This window comes from Salvelinus fontinalis, chromosome 7 (assembly GCF_029448725.1).
Source record: "Salvelinus fontinalis isolate EN_2023a chromosome 7, ASM2944872v1, whole genome shotgun sequence".
NCBI lineage: Eukaryota > Metazoa > Chordata > Actinopteri > Salmoniformes > Salmonidae > Salvelinus > Salvelinus fontinalis.
In genome coordinates, this window is record NC_074671.1 from 14,815,315 (window position 1) to 14,840,035 (window position 24,721).

The 24,721-nt window shown below is 45.4% G+C and overlaps 1 protein-coding gene across 6 annotated transcripts in view; it reads right to left on the reverse strand.

Moving 5' to 3' along the window:
* LOC129859029 (protein AF-10-like) overlaps positions 1–24,721 on the reverse strand; it is an 88,650-nt gene that overhangs the window by 37,562 nt on the left and 26,367 nt on the right. For all 6 annotated transcript variants that reach the window (XM_055928343.1, XM_055928342.1, XM_055928346.1 and 3 more), the window contains 3 exons: positions 17,155–17,264; positions 16,941–17,044; positions 16,633–16,726 (listed from right to left, as the gene is read on the reverse strand). In XM_055928343.1, coding sequence (XP_055784318.1) covers positions 16,633–16,726; positions 16,941–17,044; positions 17,155–17,264 — 308 coding nt within the window. The remainder of the gene's footprint in view (positions 1–16,632; positions 16,727–16,940; positions 17,045–17,154; positions 17,265–24,721) is intronic.

Genomic DNA, 24,721 nt, shown 5'->3' on the forward strand with positions numbered 1-24,721 from the left:
TACAGTAGCTACAGGACAGCAGGTTAAACCTACAGTAGCTACAGGACAGCAGGTTAAACCTACAGTAGCTACAGGACAGCAGGTTACATCTACAGTAGCTACAGGACAGCAGGTTAAATCTACACTAGATACAGGACAGCAGGTTAAATCTACAGGACAGCAGGTTAAATCTACAGGACAGCAAGTTAAATCTACAGTAGATACAGGACAGCAGGTTAAATCTACAGTAGCTACAGGACAGCAGGTTAAATCTACAGGACAGCAGGTTAAATCTACAGGACAGCAGGTTAAACCTACAGTAGCTACAGGACAGCAGGTTAAATCTACAGTAGCTACAGGACAGCAGGTTAAACCTACAGGACAGCAGGTTAAATCTACAGTAACTACAGGACAGCAGGTTAAATAAGCTAATGCAGTTTAAGACCATCCATAGAACGTTCTATGAGCGAGTGAAACTGAATATCATTACTCAGAAATGTAATTCCTCTGCTAGAAGTGTAAAACACAAGGGGACATATTTGCATATGTTATGGTCTCGTGAAGGCTGGCTGAATTCTAGAAAATAATATGTTATATTATCTCAGCACGTCTACAGATTCTCCCTGTTTTTGTTTGCTTGGAAATGTTGATACTGGTGACTTATCAGAAGAAACTTTGTAACCTACCATTTATAGCAGCTAAGAAATGGGGTGCCATTAATTGTAAGGCTGGTTATCCTCCCACAATGTCAAGTTATGTATCATTTGATTTTATTTATTACCAGATTAAAGGTAACCTGGGTAACTTTCATAAGGTCTGGATGCGTTATATGGAGTACAGTATGACTAAAGGAGTCTGTATTGAAAACATGCCCACGTCAAGGGAGATACCTATTTAGGCAATCCCAAGCTGCTAGGCTGCTCAGTCCTGGCCCTGGTGGTCTGCTGTTGACCTAACACACCTGAATAATGAATGTTTCACTAAGATCCTAAAGCTGAGTGGGGTGTGTTGGGAAAGGGGAATCCTAGTCATTTGTACAACTGAATGCATTCAACTGAAATGTGTCTTCCGTATTTAACCCAACTCTTCTGAATCAGAGAGGTGCCTAAAGTCGACATCCACGTCATCACCGTCCGGGGAACAGTGGGTTAACTGCCTTGCTGAGGGGCAGAACGACATATTTTTACCTTGTCCCTCGGGGATTCGATCCAGCAACCTTCGGTTACTGGCCCAAAGCTCCTACCTGCTATGCTACCTGCCGCCCCTCAACAGGGCGCTGCAGAGGGGTGGACCCCTAGAGCAGGACGGGGTGACACAGCTATGTTGTGTGCAAGTAAAAAGAGCTCTACAGTACTATTAGTCCTATGAGAAAAATTATATGGAGGATTTGCTGTTTGTGTGTTAATTTACAGTGAAAGTCGGAAGTTCACACTTTAGCCAAATACATTTAAACTCAGTTTTTCACAATTCCTGACATTTAATCATAGTAAAAAATCCCTGTGTTAGGTCAGTTAAGATCAGGACTTTATTTTAAGAATGTGAAATGTCTGAATAATATGAGAGAGAGTTATTTATTTCAGCTTTAATTTCTTTAACTTCTTGCCACTAGGGGGGTGCCATTTCGACATAGCACAAATTCGTATCCAAATTAAACTGCCTCGTACTCAATTCTTGCTCGTACAATATGCATATTATTATTGGATAGAAAACACTCTCTAGTTTCTAAAACCGTTTGAATTATGTCTGTAAGTGAAACAGAACTAGACTTAGAGCAATTCTCCTATGAGGATTTGAAAATGGTGAAATCTGCTTGCTGTTCCCAGACCTGTGGATAACCCTGACTGTCTTCTATTGGTTGAGATGCACTGCATACGCCTTCCCCTGGTTGTTAGCGAATAGGGAGAGTTGAAATGGAGTCTCTACGCAGTTCAGAAAGTTGATAAATTGATTGGAATCGAGGTGTCCACCCTTTTGGACCTTCGCGCTGACGCAGAAAGGGTCTTGGAATGTCTTTTTAGAAGCTCTGGTTTTAGAAACTAGATATATCCGGCTCTGTTTTTATTCAATATAGGCTTTAAAGACATCATAATCTTGTTATTTTAAACCGATTTATATCAGTTTATGTCAGTATATTGCGATTTTCGGGCATTTCATTTTCTGACGTTGTATTGAGTTGGGTATCTCTCTCTCGAATGCCATTGTGTACTGCTAATTGCAACGTCGAAGGAAACATTCTCCAGTCCAGCAACGATTATTTTGGCCAACGGACACCTTTCCCAAGATTCTGATGGGAGTTCAGCTAATAGTAAGTACTATTTATGCTGATAATTAGTTGTTCTGTTGAAAAAGTAAATTGCATAAGACGCCATTATTTTTCGTGTAGCCTTGCGCTATCGCACCCTGTATTGCACCCAGTATTGCGCAGTAAGGTTCATTTTAAAAATGTAATTCAGCGATTGCATTAAGAACTAATTTGTCTTTCAATTGCTGTCCACCCTGTATTTTTTAGTCAAGTTTATGATTATTTATTGATTAGACTAGGTGACTCTCCAAGATGGCGCCCGAAATTTTCTGGGGAGCTTGGCAACTTTTCTCATTGTATAAGCACGATTTGTGCCGCTAAATATGCACATTTTCGAACAAACTCTATATGCATTGTGTAATATGATGTTACAGGACTGTCATCTGAAGAATTCTGAGAAGGTTAGTGAAAATTAATATATTTTGGTGGTGAATACGTTATCGCTATGTTTGGCTGGAATCAATGCTGTTGTTTGGTTTGCTACTGTGCTAAGCTAATATAACACTATATTGTGTTTTCGCTGTAAAACACTTAGAAAATCTGAAATATTGTCTGGATTCACAAGATCTGTGTCTTTCCATTGCTGTACGCTGTGTATTTTTAAGAAATGTTTTATGATGAGTAATTAGGTAATACACGTTGCTCTCTGTAGTTATTCTAGTCGATTTGTGATGGTGGCTGCAATGGTAAACTATGATTTATACCTGAAATATGCACATTTTTCTAACAAAACATATTTTTTTACAATAAATATGTTATCAGACTGTCATCTGATGAGGTTGTTTCTTGGTTAGTGGCTATTTATATCTTTATTTGGCCGAATTTGTGATAGCTACTGATGGAGTCAAAAACTGATGGAGTAATAAAAGTGGAGTCTTTTGCTAACGTGGTTAGCTAATAGATTTACATATTGTGTCTTCCCTGTAAAACATTTTACAAATCAGAAATGATGGCTTGATTACCAAGATGTTTATCTTTCATCTGGTGTCTTGGACTTGTGATTCAATGATATTTAGATGCTACTATTTACTTGTGACGCTATGCTAGCCTATGCTAGTCAGCTTTTTTACTGGTGGGGGTGCTCCCGGACCCGGGATTCTGAGGAAGTAGAGGTTAATCACATTCCCAGTGGGTCAGAAGTTTACATACACTCAATTAGTATTTGGTAGCATTGCCTTTAAATTGTTTAACTTGGGTCAAATGTTTCAGGTAGCCTTCCACAAGATTCCCACAATATGTTGGGTGAATTTTGGCCCATTCCTCCTGACAGAGCTGGTGTAAATGAGTCAGGTTTGTAGGCCTCCTTGCTCGCACACGCTTTTTCAGTTCTGCCCACATATTTTCTATAGGATTGAGGTCAGGGCTTTGTGATGGCCACTCCAATACCTGGATTTTGTTGTCCTTAAGCCATTTTGCCACAACTTTGGAAGTATGCTTGGGGTCATTGTCCCTTTGGAAGACCCATTTGCGACCAAGCTTTAACTTCCTGACAGATGTCTTCAGATGTTGCTTCAATATATCCACACCATTTTCCTACCTCATGATGCCATCTATTTTGTGAAGTGCACCAGTCCCTCCTGCAGCAAAGCACCCCCACAACATGATGCTGCCACTCCCATGCTTCACGTTTGGGAACATACATAACGATGGTCATTATGGCCAAACGGTTCTACTTTTGTTTCATCAGACCAGAGGACATTTCTCCAAAAAGTACTATCTTTGTCCCCATGTGCAGTTGGAACCCGTAGTCTGGCTTTTTTATGGAGGATTTGGAGCAGTGGCTTCTTCCTTGCTGAGCGGCCTTTCAGGTTATGTCGATATAGCACTCCTTTTTTACTGTGGATATAGATGCTTTTGTACCTGTTTCCTCCAGCATCTTCACAAGGTCCTTTGCTGTTGTTCTGGGATTGATTTGCACTTTTCGCACCAAAGTACGTTAATCTCTAGGAAACAGAACGCGTCTCCTTCCTGAGTGGTGTGATGGCTGCGTGGTCCCATGGTGTTTATACTTGTGTACTATTGTTTGTACAGATGAACGCGGCACCTTCAGGCGTTTGGAAATTGCTCAAGGATGAACCAGACTTGTGGAGGTCTACAAGTTTTTTTCTGAGGTCTTGGCTGATTTCCTTAGATTTTCCCATGATGTCAAGCAAAGAGGCACTGAGTTTGAAGGTAGGCCTTGAAATACATTCACAGGTCACCTCCAATTGACTCAAATGATGTCAATTAGCCTATCAGAAGCTTCTAAAGTCATGACAATTTTCTGGAATTTCCCAAGCTGTTTAAAGGCACAGTCAACTTAGTGTATGTAAACTTCTGACCCACTGGAATTATGATACAGTAAACTATAAGTGAAATAATCTGTCTGTAAACAATTGTTGGAAAAATGACTTGTGTCATGCACAGATGTACTAACGGACTTGCCATAGTTTGTTAACAAGAAATTTGTAGAGTGGTTGAAAAACGAGTTTTAATGACTACAACCTCTGTGTATGTAAACCTCCCACATCAACTGTGTATGTGGGATTTTAAAGTTTTGTTTTTGTTTCCAAACCTTTCCTTTGGGAATATTTTTTTTTAAAAGGTGTGAACTGGGAAGGAAATTGTGTTGGGAGAGAGTTTAGTTACTGACTAGACTGGTGGGGGTTGTGCATGCAGGCGGCTCAGGTTGGCTGGTCGGTCTGGCTTAATAAATAGAATAATAAATGTCTTAATAAAGACAATCAAAAGTCTGTATTCTTTCAAGAGTAGTTCATTAGCTAGGCAATTGGTTAAAGGTGCAACACAATATTTATTATTGAATTACTTTTGATCTAGTTTAGTCTTATTAATCACTTAAACATATTTAATAATGATCTCTTACCTAGCTTGATGACTGTGGGCATTTTTGCTTACTTTTTGTTCTAACTGGAGAAGACATATTGGATTGTGTAAAAATGCAGGAAATGTGGCACCCCTGCACAGACGTACACACACCCTCACTCACCGCACACTCTCAGCGAACACCTCGATCACACACACACATCCGCAGTCATGTCCACGTGCACACACACACAACCTGCAGGTGTAAAAATATGCAGTGATCCTGTGAGACGGCATTGAGATTCAAACACGCTACCGACACACAGAAGCACCATGACAACCATCGGCACTCCCCCCAGCATCCCTCTATCGTTCGCTTTTCTCTTAACCAACCCTCTTCGTCAATCCCTCTGTTCTTCTCCTGTCTTTCTCTTCCCTGTATCTCCCAGTACTTCCTGTATCTCCAAGTGTGTGTCGGGGCTGGTAGCACATTGTAGCTAACTACACGCGTGTGTGTGTGTAACAAAAACTATTTGGTGTAACAAGATGTTTTCTCCATGGCGCTCAGGGGCTGAGGTACATTGCAGTAATCATTGCAACAATTATCACCTGGGTGATGTTTTTCTAGACGCACTGGAGCTCCTAAATTAAAACTTCAGGTCACACAGTAAAATATTTTGGCAGATATGCAAGAAAATAATCCCACTGTAGAGCCCTGTATGGATTCCCTTGTTCTTTCTCAATAACACTCCAGCGGTAGAAGTTGATGGACAGAGTTAGGCTGAGAGGGTTGAATGTACACACACGTTCCGATATCCACATCACTTTACACACTGAGAGACTCCCCCCTGATCGGAACAGGAGACATGGAGGAAGAAGAGGGCGGGGGGAGAAAATAATCCTCACCAACCCGGCAGGAATTCCCATGTGCAGTTTCCGGCAGGCTCTCTGACCAGCTGGTGTGTGTGTTTCCTGCAGGCTATATGAGCGGCCGGTGGAAGGAGAAGCTTTTAGCCCTCATTGTTATTTAGCTGGGGGGTTTGGAAATAGGTAGGCACACACATCTGTAATGTGGAGGGGGGGGGGGGGGGGGTTAATGATAGAGGGTTATGGAACCTCTTGCTAATGCAAATCAGGCTGTGTAACAAAAGCCAGGGCAAAGAAGGAAACACTGGGGGAACTAGACAACTGTGCCAACTCTGCTTTTTTCATGCATGTGCACACACACACACATTTCATCACTGTTTTACAAAAAAAGTGTCACCCCAAAAAACTGGTAATAGTCTCACTCATGAGTCTAGTTGACTGACCATGCAGCCCAGGAGCATGCTACATGACCTCACTTACTACATGGTATCATGGAGAATGTTAGCTAAAAACTCAAGCTCTCGAAAAGATCAAGTTCAGAAAATCAATTACTTTCTTTTGCAGTACAAAAAGAATGTAACTTAAAAAATGAACTACAACTGAATACAAAAAAGCATGACTACTGGCACGTTATCCAATCAGAAGAACACAGGACTTTTATCCAATGGGGTGGAGCAACCAGGAGTAGACCAATCGGGTGAGAAAAACAGATTGATGAGTGGGTGACTTCCTCTGATGTCATAATGGAAAAGGATGCATTGCCAATGACTGTGGTCCTGTTCATACACCTGGACTCAAACATTTGTGTAAGCAGGAAGCCGCTCCACTGTGTACAAGGCTGTAATATTACTGGGTCTACCTTTAACCGTGCACCCTTCACTGATTTACATCTAGTAATAAAAGAGGGATCTAATAGGGTTGGATAGGTGAAAGCTAGGGTTCCACTACATAGATTACACCTACACTGTCATGTTAGATCATGGTAACTCTAAGGGAGGAGGGACGCATGTGTAAGGTGCTCTATCTCACACAGTGGTGGCGTAGTCGGTGGGGTAACGCTGACTGGTTTATAAAGTGTTGGTTGTTGGTTAGAGATCAAGATCCTTGGTGCCTGACAACAATTCAAAGGACATGACCTCACTCATGCCAAGTAACTTAGCTAGGGCATTTCTATCCTTAGCTGTCTCTAATTCTTTGCTGTGTGTTGTTCCCTCTGTCTATAGTGTGTGTGTGTGTGTGTGTGTGTGTGTGTGTGTGTGTGTGTGTGTGTGTGTGTGTGTGTGTGTGTGTGTGTGTGTGTGTGTGTGTGTGTGTGTGTGTGTGTGTGTGTGTGTGTGTGTGTGTGTATATATATATATATCTGTTCAGAGAGGGCGTATGGTTGCTGTGTCCGTCACAGTCACGTAGAAATATGTTGGGTGTTTCTTACCTTGTGGTGTCGTTGGTCAGAGGGTTTATCCCAGCACTAAGGCTCTGAACCCCTACCTCAGGCCATGCTCACCCACTTAAAGGTATAGAGGAACTACACGTTACTAACGTAGACCCATGCTAAATATAGACAAAATAAATCAAATCTAAATACAAAATAAATGAATAAATAAACTAAAAGGGTAGAGGAACAGAAGACCTAAGCTAAATAAAGACCAAATAAATCAAGCTAAATATAGGCTTTACTTGTGAATAAATTAACTAAAAAGGTAGAGGAACTTCACGTTTCTTAAGAATATCCGCTCACTCATCTCTGTGAGATCAGAGTGAGATATATACGCATACAGTACCAGTCAAAAGTTTGGACACACCTACTCATTCCAGGGTTTTTCTTTATTTTTACTATATTCTACATCGTAGAATAGTAGTGAATACATCAAAACTATGAAATAACACATATGGAATCATGTAGTAACCAAAAAAGTGTTAAACAAATAAACATTTATTTGAGATTCTTCAAAGTAGTCACCCTTTGCCTTGATGACAGCTTGCACACTCTTGGCAGTTTCTCTCTTATGTTAGTCACTATCAGCCCATGTCAACTCACATTTTTTAGATGGGTAAATCAATCTAGCGACAACATATCTAAACTTGTAGTAATCATGGTTGAATTACCGACCTGTGGGCCACCATTTATTTTGTTAGTCACTCTCACTCAGATATCGTATTAAAAACTGCAAACATTTCTCTTCACCCTGTGGCAAAATGTGTAGAATTGCAGGAAATTGTTGTAAAACTGCAAAATCTTCTCTCCGCCCCATGCCAAAATGTGTAGAATTGCTGCAAACTTGCTTTAAAACAGCAAAAAAATCTCTCTCCGTTGTCAAGAGGGAGGCTGCTAAAATGTTTTTCTCGCAGGGTGGGGGGGGGGGGCTAACAAAACAATTCTTAGGGCCCCCCAAAAGGATAGGGCAGCACTGACTGCATGTGTGGGTATTGGTATACAGAGACCCACGAGCCCCTCACGATGCATTCATATGTTTGTTGCCCCCATCCTCATCCAGATCAGCCATTCCTGCTCTAGGGCTACGACAGTCGTGGAATTTTAAATGACGGTTATTGACCGCGGTCACCGTAACAACCGGTAGAATATAAAATAAAATGTACTTGCATTTTCTCCTCTCATCTGCTCCTGACTGTATTTTCTGCCATAGAAATGAAATGAAGAAAACGGGCGTGCCCATTCAACTCAATGATGGCAGTCATTTTTTCTTCATCTCAAACAGCAAGTAACAAGGTCTGTGTTTACAAACTTTTAGAATGACAATTGTTCCTCAATGTAGCCCATTTGAAAAATCTTTCAAGCCCTCTCCCTTTCGATAACCACTCAGCGTGAAAAGGAGAAAGATGTCATGCTCTGATCCTGTGGAACGTCATAAAATAGGCCTACTTGATTACTTCTTATCCCTTGCGCAAATAGCCTACAGCTGTGTCTGCCCGGAGCTCACTGGAGCTGGAAACTCTGAGGGCCCAGATTATGTTATACAATGTTGCAAGTTTGTTAGCACCAGCTTCAGACTGGACCAAGTTGATAGTTGATATAATGTTTCAAGTTCCTTGCAGACAGGCCATGCTTTATCGGGATATTTTCTACCTGCAGGCTGCAATGTTTTTATTTGTTGGCTATTTTTACATAGTTGGCAATAGAAGTTACTTTTACATTTGTATTAATCAGATGACAATGATTTTGAGCTACGAAGGCTTTGTTATAAAATAAATGAAACTGTTCCACAAAAATGTGCATATGAAAATCATAACTGGCACGGCGGATCGGTAAAAATGGAAAGATAAATTGGCACTCCAAATGGAAAAGGTTGCTGACCCCAGGCGTAGCCTATTACTGGCAACTCGGGAGCGTTGCGAAGGTCAGAAGCAGCGGGAGGCGGTGGTTTGGGAAGAGTTTTGTTTTTCTCTGGCTCCCTCTTGAGTCATTTGTGTGTCTTAAATATTTAATCACAGTGTGCTTAAAGCATCAGATAAGCTCAGTAGCCTACATATAGTAAAACAAATATTAACACATAGGGTGTGTCTATATATGGAAAAACTCACGTTTTAAAATTTCGCCCAGTCATTTGGTCGACCAAGATTTCTTGGGGGTCTGGTACAGCACTACATTGCATGAGCCATATGATATCAGTTAACATACATTGAATGAACATTCTACATTACCATGGAAATGAATGCATCACAATACTAGGCAGCCATTGCGAGTGTAGCCATGAGTTTACCAGTGAAATTGCCAGGGTTAGAGGTTCAAACCACATTCTATTCATTATATTTATATGTGTGCTGCTGCAGGGAGGGAGGGGGGGGGGAGTTGCCTAGGCAACCAAAGACTCATTCGCTACAACGCCTTGCTTGTTTCAGCACGTTGTTAAGAGTCCATGTTACTAAAGATACAGACTCAACCGCACGAATACCCAGCTGTCCCATCTTCAGTCAGTTGTTAGTCCCCCCCACCCACCCAAAACATTTTGTTACGGTTATTTCATTTTATCTTCATGACGGTGTTCATCCATAAGTCGGTTACACGGTTATAAGGTAATTGTGCCAGCCCTAAAATGTACACAGACACTGAAAGGACCCTTCCCCTCCTCTACATCTCCCAGGCACAACATACCAACCGCAGACTATTTCAAGTTGACTAGATTTACCACCAATCTATTGAAGGAAAACAAACGTTGAGCCCTTTGTCTACTGTAAGAGAACATTATTATCTATGACCCCATTGACCACAAAGAGGTTTATTCATGTAAAAACATCACAATGTCACTAGTCACGACAAGATAAAACCTGTAAATGTCACATGTTCCGAGCATGACATTCATCAACCCATGTGGCGTCTTGTGAAATCCATTCTGCTACCAACATTGGCTTGTCTGTCATTGATTCCTTCTCATGTGTTTCTCTTCTCCTCTATTCTGTACCAGACTAATTATATCAGACCCCACCATACAAAGCCATTACACAGGATCAATAGAACTACAAGCATTTGTTAACATCATAAAATGTCATCACTGTGTGTGTGTGTGTGTGTGTGTGTGTGTGTGTGTGTGTGTGTGTGTGTGTGTGTGTGTGTGTGTGTGTGTGCGCGCGCACAAAGGACACTAAATAATGTAAAGCCATTGCTTTATCTAATGCTACCCACCCCCATTTAAACCCCAATGCTTCAGTCAGAATCCTACCCCCACTTTGTGTGTGTGTGTGTATTTTTCCCCTTGATGGATGGTAGGGGTGGAGCACAAAATCTGTGACACAGCCGGGGCTCTCGCTCCAAAGAGCTCTGAGAAGGAGAGAAGAGAGGGAAAGAGAGAGCGAGTGTATGGGTGTGTGAGTGAAAGCATTTATAGTGTGTCTGTGTGGAGTGGTGTGTACAAATGTGAATTGGTAAGCATCTCTTTACCCACTTGTAACCCTAACCCCAGTACCCCTCACCCTCCACCCCTTCCACTCTCCCAGCCCCAGACAGCCAGAGAGGAAGCCCTGTGGACTGGGGCTGTCGTCCGGTGCAGAGGTCCAGTGTCAGAGTGGAGCTCCAGACCCTAGAGACCACGCCCTGACGCTGTAACCCAAACCGCTGCACCCGGCCTGGGCTTAGCATACAGGGGGCAGGGGGGTAGAGGGTGAAGGGGACAAAGGGCCTGGGAGGCACTGCTGATTTGTCAATGAGATTAGATGGGGTTGATGGAGGGGGAGAGGGATGGGGGTGGTGGGAGAGAAGGCTGGAGAGGGGGAAAGAGAGAAGCTTGAGAGGAGTGGGGCAAAAGAGGAGAGAAGGAATGGATGTTTGAGTGGAGGGAGGGAGAGTGAGAAGGGAAGGAGGGAGGGAGAGAGCGAGAAGGGAAGGAGGGAGGGAGAGAGCGAGAAGGGAAGGAGGGAGGAAGAGAGCGAGAAGGGAAAGAGGGAGGGAGAGAGCGAGAAGGGAAGGAAGGAGGAAGAGAGCGAGAAGGGAAGGAGGGAGGGAGAGAGCGAGAAGGGAAGGAGGGAGGGAGAGAGCGAGAAGGGAAGGAGGGAGGAAGAGAGCGAGAAGGGAAAGAGGGAGGGAGAGAGCGAGAAGGGAAGGAAGGAGGAAGAGAGCGAGAAGGGAAGGAGGGAGGGAGAGAGCGAGAAGGGAAAGAGGGAAAGAGGGAGGAAGAGAGCGAGAAGGGAAGAAGAGAGCGAGAAGGGAAGGAGGGAGGAAGAGAGCGAGAAGGGAAGGAGGGAGGAAGAGAGCGAGAAGGGAAGGAGGGAGGAGGAGAGCGAGAAGGGAAGGAGGGAGGAGGAGAGCGAGAAGGGAAGGAGGGAGGGAGAGAGCGAGAAGGGAAAGAGGGAGGAAGAGAGCGAGAAGGGAAGGAGGGAGGAAGAGAGCGAGAAGGGAAAGAGGGAGGGAGAGAGCGAGAAGGGGAGGAAGGAGGAAGAGAGCGAGAAGGGAAGGAGGGAGGGAGAGAGCGAGAAGGGAAAGAGGGAAAGAGGGAGGAAGAGAGCGAGAAGGGAAGAAGAGAGCGAGAAGGGAAGGAGGGAGGAAGAGAGCGAGAAGGGAAGGAGGGAGGAAGAGAGCGAGAAGGGAAGGAGGGAGGAAGAGAGCGAGAAGGGAAAGAGGGAAAGAGGGAGGAAGAGAGCGAGAAGGGAAGAAGAGAGCGAGAAGGGAAGGAGGGAGGAAGAGAGCGAGAAGGGAAGGAGGGAGGAAGAGAGCGAGAAGGGAAGGAGGGAGGAGGAGAGCGAGAAGGGAAGGAGGGAGGAGGAGAGCGAGAAGGGAAGGAGGGAGGGAGAGAGCGAGAAGGGAAAGAGGGAGGAAGAGAGCGAGAAGGGAAGGAGGGAGGAAGAGAGCGAGAAGGGAAAGGGGGAGGGAGAGAGCGAGAAGGGAAGGAAGGAGGAAGAGAGCGAGAAGGGAAGGAGGGAGGGAGAGAGCGAGAAGGGAAAGAGGGAAAGAGGGAGGAAGAGAGCGAGAAGGGAAGAAGAGAGCGAGAAGGGAAGGAGGGAGGAAGAGAGCGAGAAGGGAAGAAGAGAGCGAGAAGGGAAGGAGGGAGGAAGAGAGCGAGAAGGGAAGGAGGGAGGAAGAGAGCGAGAAGGGAAGGAGGGAGGAAGAGAGCGAGAAGGGAAGGAGGGAGGAAGAGAGCGAGAAGGGAAGGAGGGAGGAAGAGAGCGAGAAGGGAAAGGGGGAGGGAGAGAGCGAGAAGGGAAGGAAGGAGGAAGAGAGCGAGAAGGGAAGGAGGGAGGGAGAGAGCGAGAAGGGAAAGAGGGAAAGAGGGAGGAAGAGAGCGAGAAGGGAAGAAGAGAGCGAGAAGGGAAGGAGGGAGGAAGAGAGCGAGAAGGGAAGAAGAGAGCGAGAAGGGAAGGAGGGAGGAAGAGAGCGAGAAGGGAAGGAGGGAGGAAGAGAGCGAGAAGGGAAGGAGGGAGGAAGAGAGCGAGAAGGGAAGGAGGGAAGAAGAGAGCGAGAAGGGAAGGAGGGAGGAAGAGAGCGAGAAGGGAAGGAGGGAGGAAGAGAGCGAGAAGGGAAGGAGGGAGGAAGAGAGCGAGAAGGGAAGGAGGGAGGAAGAGAGCGAGAAGGGAAGGAGGGAGGAAGAGAGCGAGAAGGGAAGGAGGGAGGAGGAGAGCGAGAAGGGAAGGAGGGAGGAGGAGAGCGAGAAGGGAAGGAGGGAGGAGGAGAGCGAGAAGGGAAGGAGGGAGGAGGAGAGCGAGAAGGGAAGGAGGGAGACGGAGAGCGAGTAGGGAAGGAAGAGAGCGAGAAGGGAAGGAGGGAGGAGGAGCGCGAGAAGGGAAGGAGGAAGGAGGAGAGCGAGAAGGGAAAGAGGGAGGAAGAGAGCGAGAAGGGAAGAAGAGAGCGAGAAGGGAAGGAGGGAGGAAGAGAGCGAGAAGGGAAGGAGGGAGGAAGAGAGCGAGAAGGGAAGGAGGGAGGAAGAGAGCGAGAAGGGAAGGAGGGAGGAAGAGAGCGAGAAGGGAAGGAGGGAGGAGGAGAGCGAGAAGGGAAGGAGGGAGGAGGAGAGCGAGAAGGGAAGGAGGGAGGGAGAGAGCGAGAAGGGAAAGAGGGAGGAAGAGAGCGAGAAGGGAAGGAGGGAGGTGGAGAGCGAGAAGGGAAAGGGGGAGGGAGAGAGCGAGAAGGGAAGGAGGGAGGAGGAGAGCGAGAAGGGAAGGAGGGAGGGAGAGAGCGAGAAGGGAAAGAGGGAGGAAGAGAGCGAGAAGGGAAGGAGGGAGGAAGAGAGCGAGAAGGGAAAGGGGGAGGGAGAGAGCGAGAAGGGAAGGAAGGAGGAAGAGAGCGAGAAGGGAAGGAGGGAGGGAGAGAGCGAGAAGGGAAAGAGGGAAAGAGGGAGGAAGAGAGCGAGAAGGGAAGAAGAGAGCGAGAAGGGAAGGAGGGAGGAAGAGAGCGAGAAGGGAAGAAGAGAGCGAGAAGGGAAGGAGGGAGGAAGAGAGCGAGAAGGGAAGGAGGGAGGAAGAGAGCGAGAAGGGAAGGAGGGAGGAAGAGAGCGAGAAGGGAAGGAGGGAGGAAGAGAGCGAGAAGGGAAGGAGGGAGGAAGAGAGCGAGAAGGGAAAGGGGGAGGGAGAGAGCGAGAAGGGAAGGAAGGAGGAAGAGAGCGAGAAGGGAAGGAGGGAGGGAGAGAGCGAGAAGGGAAAGAGGGAAAGAGGGAGGAAGAGAGCGAGAAGGGAAGAAGAGAGCGAGAAGGGAAGGAGGGAGGAAGAGAGCGAGAAGGGAAGAAGAGAGCGAGAAGGGAAGGAGGGAGGAAGAGAGCGAGAAGGGAAGGAGGGAGGAAGAGAGCGAGAAGGGAAGGAGGGAGGAAGAGAGCGAGAAGGGAAGGAGGGAAGAAGAGAGCGAGAAGGGAAGGAGGGAGGAAGAGAGCGAGAAGGGAAGGAGGGAGGAAGAGAGCGAGAAGGGAAGGAGGGAGGAAGAGAGCGAGAAGGGAAGGAGGGAGGAAGAGAGCGAGAAGGGAAGGAGGGAGGAAGAGAGCGAGAAGGGAAGGAGGGAGGAAGAGAGCGAGAAGGGAAGGAGGGAGGAGGAGAGCGAGAAGGGAAGGAGGGAGGAGGAGAGCGAGAAGGGAAGGAGGGAGGAGGAGAGCGAGAAGGGAAGGAGGGAGGAGGAGAGCGAGAAGGGAAGGAGGGAGACGGAGAGCGAGTAGGGAAGGAAGAGAGCGAGAAGGGAAGGAGGGAGGAGGAGCGCGAGAAGGGAAGGAGGAAGGAGGAGAGCGAGAAGGGAAAGAGGGAGGAAGAGAGCGAGAAGGGAAGAAGAGAGCGAGAAGGGAAGGAGGGAGGAAGAGAGCGAGAAGGGAAGGAGGGAGGAGGAGAGCGAGAAGGGAAGGAGGGAGGGAGAGAGCGAGAAGGGAAAGAGGGAGGAAGAGAGCGAGAAGGGAAGGAGGGAGGAAGAGAGCGAGAAGGGAAAGAGGGAGGGAGAGAGCGAGAAGGGAAGGAAGGAGGAAGAGAGCGAGAAGGGAAGGAGGGAGGGAGAGAGCGAGAAGGGAAAGAGGGAAAGAGGGAGGAAGAGAGCGAGAAGGGAAGAAGAGAGCGAGAAGGGAAGGAGGGAGGAAGAGAGCGAGAAGGGAAGGAGGGAGGAAGAGAGCGAGAAGGGAAGGAGGGAGGAAGAGAGCGAGAAGGGAAAGAGGGAAAGAGGGAGGAAGAGAGCGAGAAGGGAAGAAGAGAGCGAGAAGGGAAGGAGGGAGGAAGAGAGCGAGAAGGGAAGGAGGGAGGAAGAGAGCGAGAAGGGAAGGAGGGAGGAGGAGAGCGAGAAGGGAAGGAGGGAGGAGGAGAGCGAGAAGGGAAGGAGGGAGGGAGAGAGCGAGAAGGGAAAGAGGGAGGAAGAGAGCGAGAAGGGAAGGAGGGAGGAAGAGAGCGAGAAGGGAAAGGGGGAGGGAGAGAGCGAGAAGGGAAGGAAGGAGGAAGAGAGCGAGAAGGGAAGGAGGGAGGGAGAGAGCGAGAAGGGAAAGAGGGAAAGAGGGAGGAAGAGAGCGAGAAGGGAAGAAGAGAGCGAGAAGGGAAGGAGGGAGGAAGAGAGCGAGAAGGGAAGGAGGGAGGAAGAGAGCGAGAAGGGAAGGAGGTAGGAAGAGAGCGAGAAGGGAAGGAGGGAGGAAGAGAGCGAGAAGGGAAGGAGGGAGGAGGAGAGCGAGAAGGGAAGGAGGGAGGAGGAGAGCGAGAAGGGAAGGAGGGAGGAGGAGAGCGAGAAGGGAAGGAGGGAGGAGGAGAGCGAGAAGGGAAGGAGGGAGACGGAGAGCGAGTAGGGAAGGAAGAGAGCGAGAAGGGAAGGAGGGAGGAGGAGCGCGAGAAGGGAAGGAGGAAGGAGGAGAGCGAGAAGGGAAAGAGGGAGGGAGAGAGCGAGAAGGGAAGGAGGGAGGAAGAGAGCGAGAAGGGAAGGAGGGAGGAGGAGAGCGAGAAGGGAAGGAAGAGAGCGAGAAGGGAAGGAGGGAGGAGGAGAGCGAGAAGGGAAGGGAGAGAGCGAGAAGGGAAGGGAGAGAGCGAGAAGGGAAGGGAGAGAGCGAGAAGGGAAGGGAGAGAGCGAGAAGGGAAGGGAGAGAGCGAGAAGGGAAGGAGGGAGGAGGAGAGCGAGAAGGGAAGGAGGGAGGGAGAGAGCGAGAAGGGAAGGAGGGAGGGAGAGAGCGAGAAGGGAAGGAGGGAGGAAGAGAGCGAGAAGGGAAGGAGGGAGGAAGAGAGCGAGAAGGGAAAGAGGGAGGAGGAGAGCGAGAAGGGAAGGAGGGAGGAAGAGAGCGAGAAGGGAAAGAGGGAGGGAGAGAGCGAGAAGGGAAGGAGGGAGGAGAGCGAGAAGGGAAGGAGGGAGAAAGAGAAAAATTAAAGAGTGAGAGAGGAGCTAGAGTGGGTGGAGTTTAACGGATGGCTCCACTTTCAGCAGTTGTAATTGGCAGAAGAGCGAGTGCCAAGTCATTCAAGAAATGAGAGGTGTGTGTGTGTGTGTGTGTGTGTGTGTGTGTGTGTGTGTGTGTGTGTGTGTGTGTGTGTGTGTGTGTGTGTGTGTGTGTGTGTGTGTGTGTGTGTGTGTGTGTGTGTGTGTGTGTGTGTGTGTGTGTGTGTATGTATATTGGGGAAGTGTGGGCCTTCACGAAGCTCAGACAGAGGGAAGCAAGAATGTGAGAGGTCTATTCAAACAAAACTAGATTCCAGGTTTCTGAGGTGTGAGGCATTCCTCCTCCCCAGCACAGTAAGACAGTTTGGAAGAATAGTAGAGAAAGAGAGAGAGAAAGAAAGAAAGAGGGAGAAAAAGAGGGAGAAAAAGATCTTACCAGTTTGCTGTAATGGTACTTGCAGTAGCCGCAGTATTTGACGTTGTCTGCGTCCGACCCCTGCTCCTCACACAACAACCCAGCAAACTGGGCACTGAGGAGAGAGAGGAAGTGTCAAAAGAAAGAAGGGGCTAGAGATGTGTCAAAAAATGGAGAGACTAAAAACAGAGAGAGATGTATTTACTATGTTAACAGATAGACAGTGATGTATTTTTTGTTGTGTTAATAAAGTTTTAGATATTTTAATGTGGCTCACAATGTGAACAGGTGTTAATAAAGCTGTAGGTATTTGAAAGGGGCTCGCTCACCATGTGACGTGGAAGGCTTGCCGGCAGCCATGTTTGTTGCAGGTCATGCAGGCTCCGGTGGCAGCTTTACTCTCTCTGCCCTGGTCCTCACAGATATAACACGTCTACACACACACACACACATGAGAAAACACATCCAGTCACACACTCAGAAACGTAGGGACAGAGTGAAGTGTGTGTGTGTGTGTGTGTGTGTGTGTGTGTGTGTGTGTACCTTGTTGTAGCGATCATGGGGGACAGACTGCAGTACGATGGGTTCCATGGTGGAAACGTTAGCAAACTCCACTTCAGGGATGTAAAGGGCACACACCACATGGGCCCAACCTACACACACACACACACAGAGAGAGTAAACCTCAGGACACACATAACTTATTCAAAACACCCACCACTTGGGCCCAAAGGGCAGATATACACAAAATCCCCTTCAATTTCAATCCATGTGTGGAGAGGCGTAACTAGAGCAGGAAAGAGCCAGTTGAATGAGAGGTCAGATAGTGGTGAATCCTTCCTCTCTCCCTCCCTCTGTTTTCTCTCTGTTCCCTCTATTCCAGGAACAACAACATGCTTCAACTTACAGTTGAACCCCTGACCTGCCTTTGACCTCCCCAGGGGACAAGGGGGAGGAGGATGGGGGGGGGGGGGGGGGGGGGAGAGTGTGTCAGGGTGATGTTGTTGTTTTGAAGCCCTTCCAAGAATTTGGCAGAGGACAATAAAACAGGGCCATAAAACAACACAGAGCCCCCCCATAGACACATGTGTGCACACAGACACACCAGGGTTTCCGTTATGAAAACGTGGCACTGGACATTTGACCGGCAGAATTTTAATTTACCGGTCATTTGAGAAATTTACCGGGCCCATATGCATTGGGTGCGTAACCTGATTAGAGCATCCACCCCCGGTGCTCAGAATAACATAAATAACATTCAGATTATGGCAATTCACATTAACAGAACATGGAAGTGGACGATTCAATGAGGTGTGTCTTTACTGCACACTTTAAGATGTTAGAATAACTGTTCTCATTTACTTTTCCTCAACAAGACCAGTAAGGAACAGCAGAATCACTAGCCTATGCATAAACAGCAGGTGAGTTTCAAATTTGGGGAAGCACCCCCCTCCCAAAAAAAAGCATTCCATACATCATCGCATTTGTAGACTTATGCACGACAGCCTACTATTCGTAATGTGATGAGTAGATTGGATAGTTATAATTTAGGCTAATAATATAACTCAATCACTGATTGCAAAAAGGACAATTCAATGAATGGCTGAGTGCATATAGTGTAGAGGACGCAGCAGGTAGTCTAGCGGTGGGCCAGTAACCGAAAGGTCGCTGGTTCGAATACCCAAGCCGACAAGGAGAAAAATCTGTCAATGTGCCTGCCCTTGAGGAAGGAACTTAACCCTAATTTGTTCCAGGGGTGCCATACTACTATGGCCGACTATGTAAAACAACACATCTCACTGCACCTATCCAGTGTATGTGACAATACATCTTATTTTAAATTAGTATTTTTATCAGATATGTTTCTTCTTTCTTTGAAAAAACTGAAAAACCCATTTCATTCTACTACACTTCAGTGCCTATGGAAAGAATTCAGATCTCTTCAATGTGTCCACATTTTGTTACGTTAGAGTCTTATTCTAAAATGGATTCATCAGTTTTTTTTCTCTCATCAATCTTCACACAATACCCCTTAATGACAAAGCAAAAATGGGTTTCTATACATTTTTGCAAATGTATTAAAAATAAAACCGTAAATATCACATTTACATAAGTATTCAGTACTTTGTTGAAGCACCTTTGGTAGTGATTACAGTCTTCTTGGTTATGACGCTACAAGCTTGACACACCTGTATTTGGGGAGTTTCTCCCATTCTTCTCTGCAGACCCTCAAGCTCTGTCAGGTTGGATGGGGAGCGTTGCTGCACAGCTATTTTCAGGTCACTCAAGGATATTCAGAGACTTTGTCAAGAAAACACTCCTGCATTGTCTTGGCTGTGTCCTTATGGTCGTTGTCCTGTTGGAAGGTGAACCTTCGCCCCCAGTCTGAAATCCTGATCGCTCTGAAGGTTTCCATCAAGGATCTCTCTGTACTTTGCTCCGTTCATCTTTTCCTGGATCCTGACTAGTCTCCCAGTCCCTGCCACTGAAAAACATCACTACAGCATGATGCTGCCACCACCATGCTTCACCATAGGGATGGTGCCAGGTTTCATCCAAACATAACGTTTGGCATTCAGGGCAAAGAGTACAATCTTGGTTTCATCAGACCAGATAATCTTGTTTCTCATGGTCTTTAGGTGCCTTTTGCAAACTCCAAGCGGGCTGTCACATGCCTTATACTGAGGAATGGCTTCCGTCCAGCCACTCTACCATAAAGGCCTGATTGGTGGAGTGCTGCAGAGATGGTTCTCCCATCTCCACAGAGGAACTCTAGAGCTCTGTCCGAGTGACCATTGAGTTCTTTGGTCACCTCCCTGACCAAGGCCCTTCTCCCCGTTTGCTCAGTTTGGCCGGGCGGCCAGCTCTAGGTTGATAACTTCTTCCATTTAAAAATTATGGAGGCCACTGTGTTCTTAGGCACCTTCAATGCTGCAGACATTTTTTGTACCTTTCCCCAGATCTGTGCCTTGACACAATCCTGCCTCGAAGCTCTACGGACAATTCCTTCAACCTCATGTCTTAGTTTTTGCCCTAACATGCACTGTCAACTGTGGGACCTTAAATAGACTGGTGTGTGCCTTTCCAAATCATTCAATCAATTGATTATACCACAGGTGTACTCCAATCAAGTTGTAGAAATATCTCAAGGATGATCACTGGAAACAGGATGCACCTGAGCTCAATTTCAAGTCCCATAGCAAAGGGTCTGAATACTTATGTAAATAAGGTATTTATGTTTTCAAAATGTTAATAAATGTGTAAAAAATTCTACAAACCTGTTTTTGCTTTGTTACTATGGGGTATTCTGTGTAGATCAGTGGTTCCCAAACGTTTTATAGTCCCGTACCCCTTCAAACATTCAACCTCCAGCTGCGTACACCCTCTAGCACCAGGGTCAGCGCACTCTCAAATGGTGTTTTTTGCCATCATTGTAAGTCTGCCACACAAACACTATACAATACATTTATTGAACATAAGAATGAGTGTGAGTTTTTGTCACAACCCGGTTCGTGGGAAGTGACAAAGAGCTCCTATAGGACCAGGGCACAAATAATAATAATCTTCCTCTTTATTTACCCATATTACATATAAAACCTTATTTGTTAATCGAAAATTGTGAATAACTCACCACAGGTTAATGAGAAGGGTGTGCCTGAAAGCATGCACACAACTCTGCAATGTTGGGTTGTATTGGAGAGTCTCAGTCTTAAATAATTTTCCACACACAGTCTGTGCCTGTATTTAGTTATGCTAGTGAGGGCCGAGAACCCACTCTCACATAGGTACGTGGTTGCAAAGGGCATCGGTGTCTTAACAGCGCGATTTGCCAAGACAGGATACTCTGAGCGCAGCCCAATCCAGAAATCTGGCAGTGGCTTCTGATTCAATTAAATTTTCACAGAACTGCATGTTGCAATTTTGATGAGGCTCTCTTGTTCAGATATCGGTAAGTGGACTGGAGGCAGGGCATGAAAGGGATAACGAATCCAGCTGTTCGTGTCATCCATTTTGGAAAGTACCTGCGTAATTGCACACCCAACTCACTCAGGTGCTTCGCTATATCACATTTGACATTGTCCGTAAGCTTGAGTTAATTTGCACACAAAAAAATCTTACAATGATGTAAAGACCTGTGTGTTGTCCAACTTCTTAAATCATAACCTAAATTTTGTGCTGCACATTGAATATAGTTGCGGAAAGTTTCTGTAATCCTAGATTCAGATCATTCAGGCAAGAAAAAACATCACCCAGATAGGCCAGTCGTCTGAGAAACTCGTCATCATGCAAGCGGTCAGACAAGTGAAAATGATGGTCAGTAAAGAAAACTTTAAGCTCGTCTCTCAATTTAAAAAAACATGTCAATACTTTGCCCCTTGCGAACCAGCGCACTTCTGTATGTTGTAAAAGCGTTACATGGTCACTGCCCATATCATTGCATAGTGCAGAAAATACATGAGTTCAGGGAACTTGCTTTAACAATGCGAACCATTTTCACTGTAGTGTCCAAAACGTATTTCAAGCTGTCAGGCATTCCCTTGGCAGCAAGAGCCTCTCGGTGGATGCTGTAGTGTACCCAAGTGGCGTCGGGAGCAACTGCTTGCACGCGCGTTACCACTCCACTATGTCTCCCTGTCACGGCTTTTGCTCCATCAGTACAGATACCAACATGAGCAGCAGCTACGTTTGGCTACATATGGCCGTTAGTGGAACTTACGCGAGAGAGTAACGGCTAATGTGATTGGATGTTAATTATTTGACGAGGCTACCTGTATTTGACAATGTGTTGTTATATCGCTGAACACTTGATGGTTTAATTTTATTTTTGGGGCTACTCAGGCGAGAAAAACTCACCCAAATGTATAGGGTTGGTAAATATAAATGGACTGTTTGAAAATGTGAAGTTTTTTTAATTTTTATACACAGCAGAAATATTATATATATATATTTTAATATGAATCAAATTTTTATTTGGCATACCCTTGGGGGTAATACCTGGTGTAGATTGATGAGAAAATAACAAATTAAATAATACATTTTAGAATAAGGCTGTAACGTAACAAAATGTAGAAAAAGTCAAGGGGCCTGAATACTTTCCGAATGCACTGTATATGACTGAAGACATGAGCAGAATCATTTTTAACAACAGATTACAGGGTAGCCTACTCTGCTGACACTGACAAAAGATCAATCAAAACGACGTTGTCCATGTAATAGGCCTATGAGAAGGGGAGACACAAAGAGAATATGACGTCCATCTAAACTGGAGGAGGCCTCCCGAGAGGGGCAGCGGTTGCATTTTGACTTCTCACTGACAGCTGCAACTCAACAATCATCTATTTTAGGGATGAACGATATAATCCGTGAACATATCGGAATCGGACGATATTAGCTAAAAATTCCAGCATCGGTATCGGCCCGATGTCTAGTTAAAAATGGATGTCAAAGCTGCCTTGCATACCTATATATCTTTTTTTTAACCTTTATTTAACTAGGCAAGTCAGTTAAGAACAAATTCTTATTTACAATGACAGCCTAGGAACAGTGGGTTAACTGCCTTGTTCAGGGGCAGAACGACAGAGTTTTACCTTGTCAGCTCGGGGATTCGATCTAGCAACCTATTTAACATAGGTACATGACGTAATAACGCCACGTAAAATTTTGCGCTACACTTGCAACACAGCATCCCTAACCTAGCCCACAATTTCTGCTGTGTGGATCGAGCTGTCAACAAGTCGAGCAGTCATTTGAAAGAGTAAGAAAATTTCAGCGAGACAACTCAAAGGCAAAAAACATTAAAGCCAATGGTGACATTGCCCTTGACAATCAACCGTTCTCAGTCGTGGGTGATGTTGGCTTTCGCCGACTGGTCGAGCACCGGTACCCACTACCAAGTGTGCTATTTTTCAGATGTTGCCCTACCGGAGTTACACAGTAATAGCGTCACTGCTATTAGCTTCATGACATACATACTATGGAACGCCATTTGCATGTCAAAAAAAGATACAGTAGCACTGTCAAAGCTGTACAAAAAAGTCTGCAAACAAGCAAGCACTAGCCACGAACATTTACGATGTGTTTACTAAACCGCATTGGTAATAAAGCATAATTTGTTTGACTGCAACTTCTGGGGTACCTAGCTAGCACCAATACAACCAGCTTGAAAACAATGACCAGAGGAAACTGCAGTCATTTTCATTATTCTTAACAATGATTTAGGAATCCTTGTGAGTAAGTATTAGCTAGGTTGCCACTTGTTGTTCGCCTATTGAATTTGAACTTCAGTTCATGAAAATAAATAGCTAGCCAGCTACATAACCCTGTTGCCCAAAGCTAATGTTATAAGCAGCCAGCTAGCTTCATCTGGCTAGTGACGCTCGACCGGACCGGAATTATATGTTGTGAGTCTAGCCACAATAAGGATTAGGTACAATAGTGGAATTCGTTTTTCAAAATAAAAGCATGTCATTGACAGTGATGCAACTGAATACAAATAGTAGAATTATGCCATAGTTTTATTTTGAAGGCTAACCGCAAAGTCCACTATTGTGGCTAATACTTATTGTGGCTAGCTTCACATAGATGGGTCCGACCACCATTAATCAAATAAGAACTGTCTTATAAATTAGGGTTATTTTAGATGATGACACCTAGCTATTTAGTTAGCTAGCAAACTATAGCTACTGAAACAGATTGTCGATTTGCTATGTTTTTGGGGAAGAACATTGTTTGCATCCATGAGCTAGCTATCTATATTTTTTTTAATGACCAACACTGTCGGTGCACGAGACAACTTCCCCAGCATCTTAGCATACGTATCGATGAATTGTTGTCACATATGAAATACGAATGATAGTGTAATCAATGTGTAATAACAATGTAAAAAATGTATAAATGCGTTCAATTATTATGTGACGTGCAGTCATATTCAGATCCTGGTTGGTCAACAAGCTTATTTGACGTGTATCTTTGACACACAAAGACCCAAACGGCGTTCCATAGAAATCCTGGTTGAGAATGGAACTACTGAAGAAATTAACAAAACAGCACAGCAAGTAAGTGAAAGACATTTTTGATTATGTTTTACTGGTAATGGGGACATACGTAAATGCCAACAAAAATTTGTTGGGGTCAGTGTGATGTCTGTGTGTGTGTAACCTTTATCTAGGCAAGTCCGTTAAGAAAAAAATATATTATTTACAATGACTGCCTACCCTGGCCAAACCTGGACAATGCTGGGACAATTGTGTGCCACCCTATGGGACTCCCAATCACGGCCGGTTGTGATAGAGCCTGGATTCGAACCAGGGACTGTAGTGACGCCTCTTGCACTGAGATGCAGTGCCTTAGACCACTGTGTCTGTGTGTGTGTGTTCACTATTTAACTGTACTAGAATGCTTAAAAGGCCACTAAAATTGTAAATAATCTGTATCTTTTTTTTGGTAAGGAAAATATTGGATATCGGTGCATCACAAATCTATTTAGTTTTTGCCTTTTCCATCCGACTGCAGGCAAAGCAATTTAAAACAATCCACACATTTTTATTTTGTAGGCTAGGGGAAGCTAATGATCCTCTGTGGCCAAATCATGCTTTAGTAGCCTATTTTGCATGATTTGATTTATTCCTGTATAAACAGGAGTAGGCTAATTAGGCTAAATAATTTTGGCAATTTAATTCAATTGACTTACGGAAAGCTTAGCTTCCCCTAGCCTTATGGACACGCCATCTATGAGCCTACGTCAATCTACTATCCCACATGGTAGACAATTTTACCTATTCTATTGGTCAGCTTGGAGAGAGAAATAGCCCAAAGACTCTGGGACAGTTGTGGGGTGATAGATCCCAAATTCAAATCAAATCAAATTTATACAACAGTAGCTACATTTAAAAAAACATTTAAAAAATCTGATGCAACACATAAGAACATTTTGCTTAAAATGTTTATAAAATATTATTCCTCAACATTATTAGAGCAGCATTGCACAAAAGGCAGTCGGTTATGCGCGAATGTGTATTTGGCAACTGGAAAATGAAAGACAGTTGACAACCAATAGAACATGGGAGAAACAGGTTACTGGTTTCAATGGCATATGGAAGTATTTTATTTG